At 36.3% G+C, this 13495-nt stretch overlaps 1 protein-coding gene across 1 annotated transcript; it reads right to left on the bottom strand.

The window, feature by feature from the left end:
* Positions 1-5247, bottom strand: LOC120348685 (uncharacterized). The gene is made up of 6 exons (XM_039418888.2): positions 5138-5247; positions 3877-3995; positions 2861-2987; positions 1414-1618; positions 1063-1133; positions 1-222 (listed from the first exon to the last, which is right to left on the bottom strand). Exons 1-6 carry the CDS (start codon positions 5151-5153, stop codon positions 143-145), a joined length of 618 nt encoding a protein of 205 aa, XP_039274822.2. The 5' UTR covers positions 5154-5247; the 3' UTR covers positions 1-142.
* Between the last annotated feature and the right edge of the window lie 8248 nt (positions 5248-13495).

Raw genomic sequence — 13495 nt, 5'->3', positions numbered from 1 at the left:
TATAAGAAAAATGACATATATTTATAAGGTAACATCAAAAGCAATTTGAAAATATTTCAATAGGTAAAACAGCTACACAGTGAAAGACATGATATATGCAAGCATGTAAATAAAAAGGCAATTTCAATTCTACAAGATTGGTTCAATTCCATTTCTTTTTTGGGTTGTCAGGTGGAAGTACGAATCGTGCATGTTTCTCCCTGTTACTCTGTGGAAATGTTTCTAAAATGAAAAAGGCGTGTTAGTCAAGTTACTATTATACATTGCTAGTATATACCACAAATTTTGGTCAAGTTTAAAAGGATTATTAAGCACATTACTATGTTATTTGATGGTGGAACATGTTTTTCTTATATAAACTTGAATATAAAGCTTCTAAAAATCATCATATCAAACAAAACTGCAATGAAAATCTTTCAAATTAAGGGACAGATTTTGAGTTTCATTGAATCAGGATCAGCTTTGAAAAAAGTTTTTTCTTCACAACAAAAAATTGATGGCTAATACAAACATATTACATCTCATAAATTTTCAAATCCGAACGTGACCTAAGCTATAAAGGAAAATATGGAAAGGATCAAAATTATTTTGAAGATAAAAAGAACCTCTGAATTGTACATTTTAAGGACGGGCAAGTTTAAGTGAAGTATGCAATATGGAATGAGATTTATCCTTATCACATTTATCATGGAAGAGTAGAAAGATGATAAGATTACTCAATCATATGATGAGTCTTTGGTTCCGTTACCAGTCCATGTCGGATATGGGTATAGGTAACCAGTATTTGTTGCAGATGCATGGACTTGTTTGTGGTGGAAGCTGTAACTGACCAGCAGTTGGGTACATGAACCACCCCACAACAACGAAGAGTCCAGCCATCCCCCCACACATATTCGCCACCCACCGGATTCGAAACTGCAAAACCCACAAGATAATCAAGTATGCGATGACATGTGTGTTCCCATAATGGTGCGAAATATGCCAACTGCCGATCCTGTGAGCACACTGATTGATGATCTCTGACAGTGAGCATGAGAACATTTACACAAATTACTATTTTACCTGGTTTTGGTTTTACTTTTTCTCTTCTATTTTTGGTTACGTATCTTCTTTGAACAGGAATACTAATTGTCCTGTTGAAGAAAAATTTCACAAAATTGAAAAACTAAACACTATAACAAGAGAAAATGTAAATCAGCAACACACACATATCATTACAATGGTCACAATCAAAACAAAAGTCTAAGTAGCAAAAATAAGGAGTTTTGGCATATTCAAATTCTTTCCAATTATGCTCAGAGCAGATGAATTATTCAGGTGGCGTAGCTGTTAAACCATTAGGTTCAACTAAGATGGCATCGCAGGTTAGGATAACATTTAAATGGAACTATTTATTTTATGATGACATCTTGCCTTGTGAGTGCTTTAATCTCATTTTCCACATATATAGGTAAAGCAGGTAACGGTTGGTTGATAACATGCTCTCGATGATATCTGAAGTTATACTGATCACTCCTCGCACGCCACATTTTTGGGTTTTCTTGAAATTGTCTTTTCCGCTTTGTTGGATCAGCTATGTAACGCAGGTATTTGTACAAATCATCCACTCGTAAAATACCTGGTTAAAAAGTTGGATTTTAGTTCAGTATAGCATCTAAATTTATTACTTATCGATCTTAAGATCGGTAAGTATGTTGATAGGTATTTGTCTGTCTGTATGTCTGTTAGATGAACGCGATATCTCAAGAAGGCGAGGTTGAATCTGCTCCAAATTTTGCTTGAGCATTCATCATATCTCGGACAAGAAGCCTATTGATTTTGGATGAATTATGTCGTATAATTAGCGAGTTATTAATTAATTAGTGATGGGACACGCGGGGTCACTATAGAGTCATGATTCAAAACCGCAGTTTCGATCGATAAGGTTTCGGTCTCCGACCGATATTCTCGTTTTAAAATTGATAATGCATAAATATACAGGGTGTTCATTGAGTCTAGTTACAATTTCAATTTATTGAAAAATCAGTTTTCAATATATCTCAACCAGGTCTGTTTTGTTTTGATCAGTGTCTGTTTAAGTTTTCTTAATTCATTTAATACACGGATAGGGGGCAACATACTATATGGTATCGATTAATTCTCTCCCCAATTTAAAAATTTCATGACTTTATGAACACCCTGTACATCATGCCATAGTTTTTTTAAACAATAAATAAACTAATATATCGATACTTGGCAAAATTTGAGGAATGCGATATGGGTACCAGCATTTTTTTGGCTCTTCAAATATCAGCCAGTGGTTCCTGCTGTATGGAGCCTTGTTCAGAACCAAGATGTGGAACATCCAGTGAAAAAAAAAAAAAAGAGTCATCTTGACTGTCCCAGGTCTAGGAAGTCATGCAGACACTAAATACTTAGGATAGGATTTTCACATTTTTCAAAAAAGAGGAATGTCGGTAATATGGTAGGTTATACATATGGTGAACCACAGCCTCTCATCTGGTTATATATCAGGTACAAGAGTTAACCAGTTATTGTGCCATATGCATGGACTTGATGGTGGAGGAAGCCGTAACTATTCAGATCCAGCAGTTGCTTGAACCACGTTATGAAGGCAAGGAAAAGAGCCAGCAAATCTCCCACAGGATTCAATCTTGTGGACCATCCCAGGGTAATCAGAGGTGCAATTGCAAGTGTGTACCAACAACTAGCATGATGTGCAAACTGCCGAGCCTCACAGATACAATCAGAACAATGTACTGCGCTATAAACTGTAACAGGTGATAACACCTATGAACCAACTTTATTTAGCAACAACTTTCATCCAATGTATAATGAAAACAATATCAAGATCTCATACCTTTCTCGGCTTCATACCAGCATTGTTTCAAATATTGGTCTTGAACAAGACGTTTCATCTGTGCAGTACTGTATGCTGAACAAATGCTCCATAGATATTTTTTCTGGCCTTTTGAAAGATCAGGATGCTAAAAATCATACAAAAACATGATAGTAGTTAAAGGGAAAGCAATAGCGTTGAGCACCAAAAGTCCAATAGCCACTGGGTATCTCTAATATCTAAACTTTCTAGTACTTCTTTCACTACAATTTTGTATGGCATTAATCAATTCATGATCTGTTCCCCTGTGCTTCCATAAAAATGCCTAGTTTTGAACATCAACATGTCCCATTAGTTATTTTGTACATCATATTTAATAATAAAAAGCATAATACAAAAGCAAATGAATGAATATGTTATCGTCAAAAAATTAATAAAAAAATCGTCGTCAATTTGCTTCAAAGTAATGCATTTACAGGAAATATTCGAGAAGCTCTAACTTAGGAATATCATATAACTGTGTCATATTTTAACGGAGAAATTCCAAAAGTTTGCATCATTCTCATTAGACGTAGAAGGTTCAAACAAGATTCGTGTAGACTTCGAGGATACCATAATATACCTACCGGTACTTATCATAGAACACAAAGGTTTAACCAAATATTTAGATAGCATATCATAAACTTTCATACATTAGTAAAATCGCCCATATTTTGCTACTTTGTGTGCATTTCGCAATAAATAAATAACTCATTTTCAAGACACTTTCACCTGCGAAAAGCTTAGAGAAACAGCCACTAAAATGAAGAAAGACGTTATTCGGTAAATCCAATAATGAGCCAATTAAATATGTGCTGATTTTTTTGCAAGGAAATTTTATGAGCAAACCATCAATTTTGTTGCGATTCTAACTTTTAAAAAATTCTTTACGCATTAGACTAGCCTGGTCTAATGAATTTAGGAGTCACACTACAAATATTGTACTAATTTTTTGTTGAAAGTTTTCTCATTTTTGATTGAAGTGATTTGTTACCTACATTCAAATGATAATTTCTTCTCATCGACGGTGGAGCACTTGTTATAGGTTGTTTTATTCGTGGATATAAATGATCAAGAGAGTAGTTGCTTGGGTTCGCAGAGACCCTCAAACGACCTTCTGAAAAAATATAGAAATGAATTGTTAACTGGTCACCCGAAGACCGAAAGAAATGAACATAGATAACTCTAAAATTTGAAATGCGGAAATAATCCATGTATAGGCAAGGAATGTTATCATGACTCTTTCTAAGATAGATGTAAATTCTCATGAAGGTCTGGTCCACCCCTTTATGCATCTTGTTTGTGGCAATTTTCAGTTGGGCAATTTGGTATGGATGCATTAATTTAGTGGTATGGATTTAGGTATGGATGCATGCAGCTTGTCAAAAACCTATTTTAATGAAAAAAAATTTACTATCCACTTCTGTGTATTAAATATGGTATTCAATTTTGCAATCCTTACAAAGTTCAATCAATTTTATTTTGGTTGCTCTGGCATGAAACAAAACAACAACAAACGAACAAACAAAATGCAGAGATACCTGGGAGACGGGCATAACTTAAAGGACAGAGTTAAAAACGTACAAGTAGGCCTACATGCTTATTCACCAAAAACAGTTGAAACACACAATAAAATTTACATGCACATACAAAATCGGGCAATAACCTTTAAATGTTTTCATGTTATGAAAACACTGATCAAAAGAAGAATAGGACAACACTTTGTACAATCCAGAATTTTATATTTCAATAATTTTTTTGTGGCCGTGGTTGTCATATTGCTGTATTGAGCAATATTTTTTTATTGGATACATAAAAATTCGTTGCATTTATATAGAAAAAGATTGATGCATTGCCAAAGCACAAATATACGAAAATGCAAATTAAGAATGTAAAGTTAAGAAAACTGTTTATAGCATTATTAATATCTGAATATACCTAGTGTGGCTATTATTAACTTTTTATTCATTTCTTTTTTTGTTTTTTATCAAGTAATTTATCCTAGTTTTATCTCTTTTTTTTAATGTTATTTCATCTCTGTGGTTGTATGTCTGCGTGTGAACTGTGAATTGATATCAATTTTGGTGAGTGACCATGTACCGGTACCACTTATGTTGGCAACACCTCATTAAACCTAGGTTTTGTTTGCTTCCTGACTTCTTTCATGTTTGTTTCCGTCAATTGTTACGTCGTCTGTAATGATGATTATGGAATCTAAATGACTTTATACTAATCAATAAATTGCAAACGCGCACTCACCAGATGCCGTCGCCATCGCTACAGCACGCGCAGGAACCACTCAAGTATTCAACTCAATGGACCTTTCCCCGACCTTTGACCCCCGGATAATTTTTCCTATACTTTACCATGGACCTTTCCCCGACCTTTGACCCCCGCAAAATCTTCCTATACTTTACTATTGCAAAATTTTCAGTGCTATTTTAGGAGTGATTTTGCGAGTTGGCGCCTGTAAAATGGGGTGTGTGTTTAAAACCATTAATATGATTCAACGCACATAACAATCTGTTGTTTAAAAGTACCGGTAAAGATTTTCAGGCTAGTCTATCACAGCTATTTCTACAATAATTTTTATTACTGCAATTAAATTAAAACTCCTAGAGAGACAGAGTGATCATTAAATTATCTGATTAGTATTTAAGTTTCCGAAACACAACTGAAAACTAACGAATAGAGTTCAAAAACGCAAAAACGAGGTAATGTTTACAACCACGCTTGAAAATCTGTCTGAGTGAGAAAAGTGTCTGAGCGGATGCGAAAAGGGGGCATTGTTACGTCACTTTTTGCATCTTGCTGATTGGCCAATGTCACGAAGTAAACAATGAAGTCGATGCTCGGGGAAAGGTCCATTGCAAAATTTTCGGGGCTATTTTAAGAGTGCTTTTGCGAGTTGGCGCCTGTAAAATGGGGTATGTGTTACAAAACATCATTATGATTCATCGCATACAACAATCTTTTTTTAAAAGTACCTGTAAAGAATTTCAGGCTAGTCTATCACAGCTATTTCTACACTAATTTTTATTACTGCAATCAAATTAAAACTCCTAGGAAGACAGAGTGATCATTGAATTATCTGATTTATATTTAAGTTTCCGAAACACAACTGAAAACTAACGAATAGAGTTCAAAAACGCGAAAACGAGGTAATGTTCACAACCACACTTAAAAATCTGTCTGAGTGAGAAAAGTGTCTGAGCGGATGCGAAAAGGGGGCATTGTTACGTCACTTTTTGCATCTTGCTGATTGGCCAATGTCACGAAGTAAACAAGGAAAACGATGCTCGGGAAAAGGTCCATACGATTTTTGTTCTGGAGCAGTGTTTCCCAAACTGTGTTCAGCGAGCGTCTTTTTTTTTTGCCAGATAAATTCCAATGCCAAACGGAATTTTCGCATTAGAATATTTTGGAATCGAACAATTTTATTTTTAAATACATAGTTTTTTGTTTCCATCTTCCGAGTGTTCCGTGGGAAATAAATCAAAAATACGTCTAAATGGGTCGCCATGGCGATCGAGAGATCGTGAAGTTGTCGCCCAACTGACCGTTCACGTCACCGCCGGCCTGAAACGGACTGATCAAAGGAGGGTAGTGGCATTTTCGTCAACTGTCAGCCTAGCTCTTTGACTGTTAAGTTTTTTATCAAATAGCAGCAATCCTTTTGGTTTTGCTACAGGCAAACAAGAAGTTCTAAAAAATAGCAGCAAATGGTCAACTCTTCTTACGCCGTCTCTGTCTGGTTTTTCTATGAAATGCTAAAAAAATTACTCATATCCGCTAAACTCGATTCAGCAGATAAATAAACTGCGGCTCACGAAGTTGCAGCAACTACTTCTATTTCCAGGCTTGTCCATGGGAATGGGACAGCACACATTTGTATTTCCCACGGGACACGAAAACCGTATGATTTTCTGGGAAATGATGGTAAATCATTCCGTTATGGATTTAACAATTTTTATTGAATTTTATTCCAATGGAAATCCCATGGGATGGATCAGGCATAATTGCTATGTTGCGATGGGAATGGGACAGAAAAATATGTCCCATGGACAAGCCTGTCTATCTCCATTAGACGTAAAATTAGAGGCAAACACTACGTAATGGAAAGTAAACAACATAGAAAGGTAAAATGGATTTGTTGATAAATTTACACAGCATTCAAATTAAGAAACAATAAAACATTTGTTATAAATGAAATGTGTAAAATATTCAATCGTATTTTAGGTATGTTTAGCTGGGTCCCGTTTTAGGCGGGACGGTCCCACTTTTTAAAATCTTGTCCCGACGTCCCGACCGGTCAGTCAAAAGTTCCCCTTTGGCGTTCAGCCAGCATAATACACGAACATTAGCAATTAGCATGTTTTGGCTGCGTAGCGTACCGGTAGACTTCCCACTGAAGGTGAATGTGTGATTTTGTTTGTTTCGTTTAATATTGTTATCTAAATTATCTGTTAAAATGCCTAAACGAAAATGTTGAACTGATAAATATGTAAATCTTATCCTTATTATCCTTAAACCATTTATTTAGTCAGAGAATATGTGAACTGCCGATGACAATAATGTCAATAAAAATTAAGTTAATCAAATGTAGGCCTATGTAGTAAAATCGGAAAATACAAAGTTAAAAAAAATCAAATCTAAGGGATTTTGGTCTTCGGAGACGTCCCGCTTTGAAGTCACAAAAATATGGTAACCCTATGTTTAACGCAATTCTGTTGGTTTTCGCGGCTCAATTGGCAACTCGCCACGACGAACCCATTGGGATTTGGGAACCGCTACATTACACCGTTTTCTTTATTAATTTTACCCTTTCATATTATGGTGTTTCGCGAGGCGAGATAAAAAGTGTAAGTGTTCCGTGGCCGAAAAAGTTTTGGAAACGCTGTTCTGGAGAAATCCAATATCCGGAGTGAACGTGCGATGAAAGTCGAACCGTAAATATATACTACTACGGGTCGAACATACTGAAGAGCGAACCTAACCTTTCTACATCTTGGTAATCAAATCACAAAAAAATAATAAAATACGTCGAGTGTGATTTTGGTGATATATATGTCAGATGATCTGATCTGTGGTCAAATAGTCGAACAAACCATCTCACCAAGAATAAGAGAAAGGTTGCTAACGGAATCTGATACATTGACTTTGGATCAAGCAGTAAAACTGGCTTGTCAAATTGAACCTTCACATTAGAATCACATCGTATTCATAAAAAAACGAATACCAATGGAAAACCAAAGTTCAAAAAAAGAAGAAAATCCTATTATGCAAGGAATTCAAAGACAAAGATATCACAATCAATGGAAAAACCAAAAAGCAAATTTATCATATGCTAAACAACATTGTACTTGATGTGGATCAAATTCTCATGTTTCATATAGTAGGAATTGTCCTGCTAAAAATCGTATTTGTCATGCATGTAATAAAAGAAATCATTCCATGAAAATGTGTAGGTCATTGAAACAAAAGACTACAAGACAAGTGTTGTCATCACAAAAACAAAGTGATGATGAGCAAAATGTATTTTCTGTTAAAATTTAATTGTGATTCTGTTAATAGTATTTTTAAACATTGTTTTTTAATGATTGATAGAAACAGTGGCGTATCTAGGTAAAATGACGCCCATGGCAAACGTTTAAAAATACGCCCCCTACGCATGTTTCTCTTTTTTCGTTTATATGAAATTGATTGCTCTCAACCACACAATTTAATTACAGAATAAGCAATTTAATAACGGCACAATAAACAATAGGCAGTGGACGATCGGAAAAAAACAATATCTTAGAATAGTACTTTCCGTGCCTTTCTTGACGCAAATTCGTCAATGATGTCATTAAAATTTGTCTTCTTTGTTTCGCCTCTCTCTATACTTAATAAAGCTAGATCACACAACAGTTCCTGGCTCATGGAAGATCGAAGGTATGACAGAATTAATTTAAGTTTACTAAACGATCGCTCGCAACTTGCTATGGGTACTGCCACTGTCAGCAAAATTTGCAAAGCTATTCGGAGATTGGGAAATACACTTTCATCCCCATATTCGACTATGAAGGTAAGGAGATCTTCAGGTCGCAATAACTTGACGCTGGTACGACTTGAAATCAACATTTTGCAATCAATGATTTCCGCATATAATTGCTTGCCGTCAAGATTATCACTGTAAACAGAAGCTAAGTTATCACACAGCCACTGTAAGTGTCCACAGTCACGACTATAACAAAGTCTCTGGACATCAAGCAAAAATCCAAACTTGACATCGATGTCAAATAACCGAGAAAAACGGTCATTCATTTCTTTGTGGAGACGATCGAAAGCTCCTTTTATGACGCGCTTCATTTGATCACGCGGATAAACCTGCATCCCGGATATTCTATACCAGCTATTCTTTTTTTGCGCCTCGGCCTCTTTTCAAATTCAACGCCCCATTTGTCGCAAAGATTTTTTAGGCATTCATCAACTATTTTCTCTCTTTCATCGTTGAAATGATCTCTCAGGCCTTTCAAATCGAGGGCTGCGTTGTGAAAATTCATTGTTTTATCCTGTAATCGTTTTTGAACTCTATCAATTGGTATAAGTAGCCTTTTCCAAAACCCTACAAGTGTCATAAAGTTGTATGTCAGAATACGATTTAGTATTTGTTGTCCATCGCTCCGGGTGTCGATTGTTTGACTATCATCTTCCACCATGTTCTCAAGCAGAAGTACTATTTCTTCAAGATATAACTCAATTGGTTTTACTGCTTCTGTTCTTGAACACCAACGGGACGGTATCCTTTAACTTTTCCCACCGCTTCGTAGAACGGGAGAAATAATTGTACAATGAGTTAATGGTCCCAAAAAAAGAATCCATATCTGTGTCTTGTCTAGCAGCGTGAATTCCTATAAGGTTGAGAGAATGATTGTCACAATTAACAAACACTGCATGCTTGTTTTGTTCGTGTATCCTTTGTTGTACACCATTTCGATGTCCCGCCATTACAGCAGCATTGTCATAACACTCGACAGTTTTCTATTTTTATCTCATCTTTATGTAGTTGTTGCATAATAACTTCAACGAAGCTTGCAGCATCTTTTTGATGAAGTTGAAGGAAACCCAGAAAGGACTCTTTGACACAAACTGTTTTCTCGTCAAAGTATATATCAACATATCTCACAACTTCTGAAACTTGCTCTCGAGGCGCCTGGTCGGGAGTTGAGTCAAATATAAGACCATAGTACTTGGCTTTTTTATTTTTTTCTATCATGTTTTTGCAAACATGAGATGCCATAAGATAAATAAATTCATTTTAAACGTCTGGAGAAAGGTAAGAGGTTGAATGTCGATGGCTTTCAATGAAACCGAGATGCTCTCGCAGCACAGGATCAAAGACGACAAGGAATTTCATTAAGCCGAGAAAATTACCAACATTTGAATCACTATCTGCTTGAAGTGATTCCCTGTGCCCTCGCAAAGCGAGGTATTGTTCCGCCAGATACTTTATTCCATGCAATATTCTTTTGAGAATCTCACGCCATTTTTGCCTTTCCTTCTCAATTTGTACGTGAAATTCGGCGTCAATAATTCCGGTTTTATTGCTCAAATTTCTTTCCAGTTCTTTCCACGCTGTAAAACACTCCCTGTGATGTTTAGCATTTTCATGAGCGATCCTCCTTTCGGGTGTTTTCCACTGACTAAATCCAGCTTCCTGTTGCAAAGAAGATTGTTGATCTGTTTGACTATAGAGCAGACAGCAAATGCAATAAGCAGCTTTTTTAGAAGGCGAATACATCAGCTAAGAACGTGTCACTTCTTCCCATTTGCTAATTTTCTCTTGAACCAGTTACTGCTCATTGCACGATTATCTTTAGGCAGAAAAGGCCCATGACTGTTCTGAAAATATTTTGAACCAAGCTTGGTGATTTCTGCTCTCATCCAATTTGACAAAATAGGTTTTCCTGTGCTTTTATCAAACTGCATAAGTCCGACGTCACGTTTTAAAATAAGGCCCGGCATATCAGATTTACCTTCTTTGTTCACGTTCAAAACTTTTTCAATTTTTTTCTGAGATTGGCCAGTTTCCTTACTTTCTTGTTTGGGATGGCCAACTTCTTTAGGTTCTTGCTCTGATTGATCATTTTGCACTTTTGAAATCGGATTTTCAGGGCTGTTAGCATAGGAACACCTCTTGAAGAATGGCACAATAAAATTCCTCAATTTTCAGCTTCCTTTGCCTCCTGTTTTCGTCTTTTTCTCCCTTGGGCCCCACTTTCTTTTTTCCCAAGTATACTACGTTTCATTGTAAAAATATTCATAAATTTTCAATCCAGTGCAACAGCAGCGCAAATATGAGAAGCAGTTGTCCAGTCCCGTATCAATTCAAGTTAATTTATGTTGATTGTGACGTCATAATCAATTGTACTAAGTGTACATTATATAATAAAAAATTTTCGCGTTTTTTGCGCCCCCGTCCAAACGGCGCCCATGGCACGTGCCATGGCTGCCATACCCTAGATACTCCAGTGGATAGAAACCAAGCTTTTAATTGATTTGGGTGCCAAAATCTCAATAATGTATAGAAAATTGTTTTCAAAGTATAAGCTTATTGATTTACCAAATGTTCAGTACAAGGGCGCAGCCAGGATTTTTCCTGTGGGGGTTACGATGAAATTAAAACATTGCACTCAAAGTGCAATTCGCGAAGACGTAATGCGTTAATAAACTGAATTGTATGGTCGTTCACAGCAAAATTACACAGTTATGTGTAGCCCGCCTCTCCTTGCCTGACGGTGTTTGGTGAATATTTTGCAAGTACTATTTCAAACATCGACCATTAATCCGTACTCGGCAGGTACCCGCATTTAGAAATAAAACATTGAAAATCGCGAAAATTAATTTTAGAGAGAGCTATAACTAGCAGTGTTTCCCAACCTTTTTTGGTCGCGGACTATTTTCTCACCGGCGAAAACCTTTGCGGACTCAAAGTGCGTTTATTGCAACGGTACTCTGTATGAAGAAGCAGTGAAACCAAACACAACAGAATTTCAAAATCGGAAATTTGGCGCAATTACGCGTTCGTTAAAAGAGCTGACTTATTTAGTGTGTCAATACCAGGACTGTTTAAGCGAAATGTCCCATGGGTTGGTATGGGGCAGCATACATTTGTATTTCACGTGGGACGCGAAAACCGTATAATTTTCGTGAAAATTATGGTAAAACAATTCGTTATGGACTTCGTGTTCATATATTTGAGCATAGCTCTCTTGTTAGTTATAGAGAGCAATATATATTCAGCATTAACAATATACTTCGTGGAGCTGATGTACACGTGTATAATAGTTATGAATATAAAGTTAACAAAGTCCGTAAATTTTGTTGTTTTGCATGTCTCTTCGTACATGTAGTCCTATTTAATAAACGCTAAACCCAAATTTAACAATTTTTTTTGAATTTCTTCCCAATGGGATGGGACAGGCATAATTGCTATGGGATGGGAATGGGACAGAAAAATATGTCCCATGGACAAGCCTGGTATAGACCTTTTCTCTTGCGCAATATTCAATCCATGACAACGACAAGAATTACAATGTCTTGCTATTTTAATTTAATTTTGTTTATGGTAACTCGCGGTTGCGTCTACTTACGACTAGATGAAAGCCTTACTTCTTTAAAATGCCACGACAATATGCGAACATGATGATGCGAGAATATATTGCCCGATTATATTTAGTTTTGATACATATTTTTTGCGATCTTTCGAATTTGTTATCGCCCTTAGAAAATCCTACAATTTGCTATAAATTTTCAGAAAGTACAACTTGATTTAGTACTTTAAAAATATAATATAATTAAAAATATATTTGAAGTGTATATGTTAGTAAATCAAAAATACATATCCATCGCCTTGCTTTATTATTAATTCAATTGTGATCTGCGTCGCATTTTAATATGCGGTTGTGTTGACGAAATAAAAGCAATACTACTCAGAAAATATCATGTCAATCCCGTGGACACAAAATGCTTGGTAAAGTGCCCGATTATATTTTGTGTTGATTCGTATTTTTGTGAATTCGACAAATCTGAGCTGTTTGTACAACACTTACGGCGCTCCAAAAGTGTACGTACCAATGTGAAGGCAGTAAAGCAATGAATCTCAGAGGGAAATGCACTGGTAGCACCCGAAATTTTGCGATTAGCAATGTCTAAAAAAGCGACCCAAAATTCGGGCCGGGTTGGGACTGAAATGTCATTCATTACGTTCGGGTCGGGCTTCTCTATTGCTTATTTTTTTTTATAAATGAGGCGTTTCGGCCGTGTTTTGGCCACGAGAGACCGTGGTCTGTAAAAAAGCACAGAAGTTGCCTCATCAACACGACACATACTATGTACTAAACTCTTGCAATGACAATTCAAAGAACTAAAAAAATTGAAAATTTCGGGTTTGCTCCTGTCTCGGGCCTGCAAATCCAGTTAATTAGTCGGGTTTAATACCCACGGGCCTGGGTCGTGCTGGAATTTTTGGGCCCGATCCAACCTCTATACGGCAGACTCTTTATTCGTCGGGAATCCGCAAGTGAGTTGAGAAATACCATCGTTTGATTAAGCGACGCGCAAGTGACCTGTCGC

This window comes from Styela clava, chromosome 1 (assembly GCF_964204865.1).
Source record: "Styela clava chromosome 1, kaStyClav1.hap1.2, whole genome shotgun sequence".
NCBI lineage: Eukaryota > Metazoa > Chordata > Ascidiacea > Stolidobranchia > Styelidae > Styela > Styela clava.
This window is presented reverse-complemented; position numbering and strand designations above follow the sequence as displayed.

Excerpts from the sequence above, each read along its gene's own strand:
- LOC120348685 (XM_039418888.2), bottom strand. Across the intron at positions 1,619-2,860 it reads CTGGTATGAAGCCGAGAAAG|GTATTTTACGAGTGGATGAT; the intron begins GTATGAGATCTT and ends CTTTTTAACCAG. Across the intron at positions 1,134-1,413 it reads GAGATTAAAGCACTCACAAG|GACAATTAGTATTCCTGTTC; the intron begins GCAAGATGTCAT and ends TTTCTTCAACAG.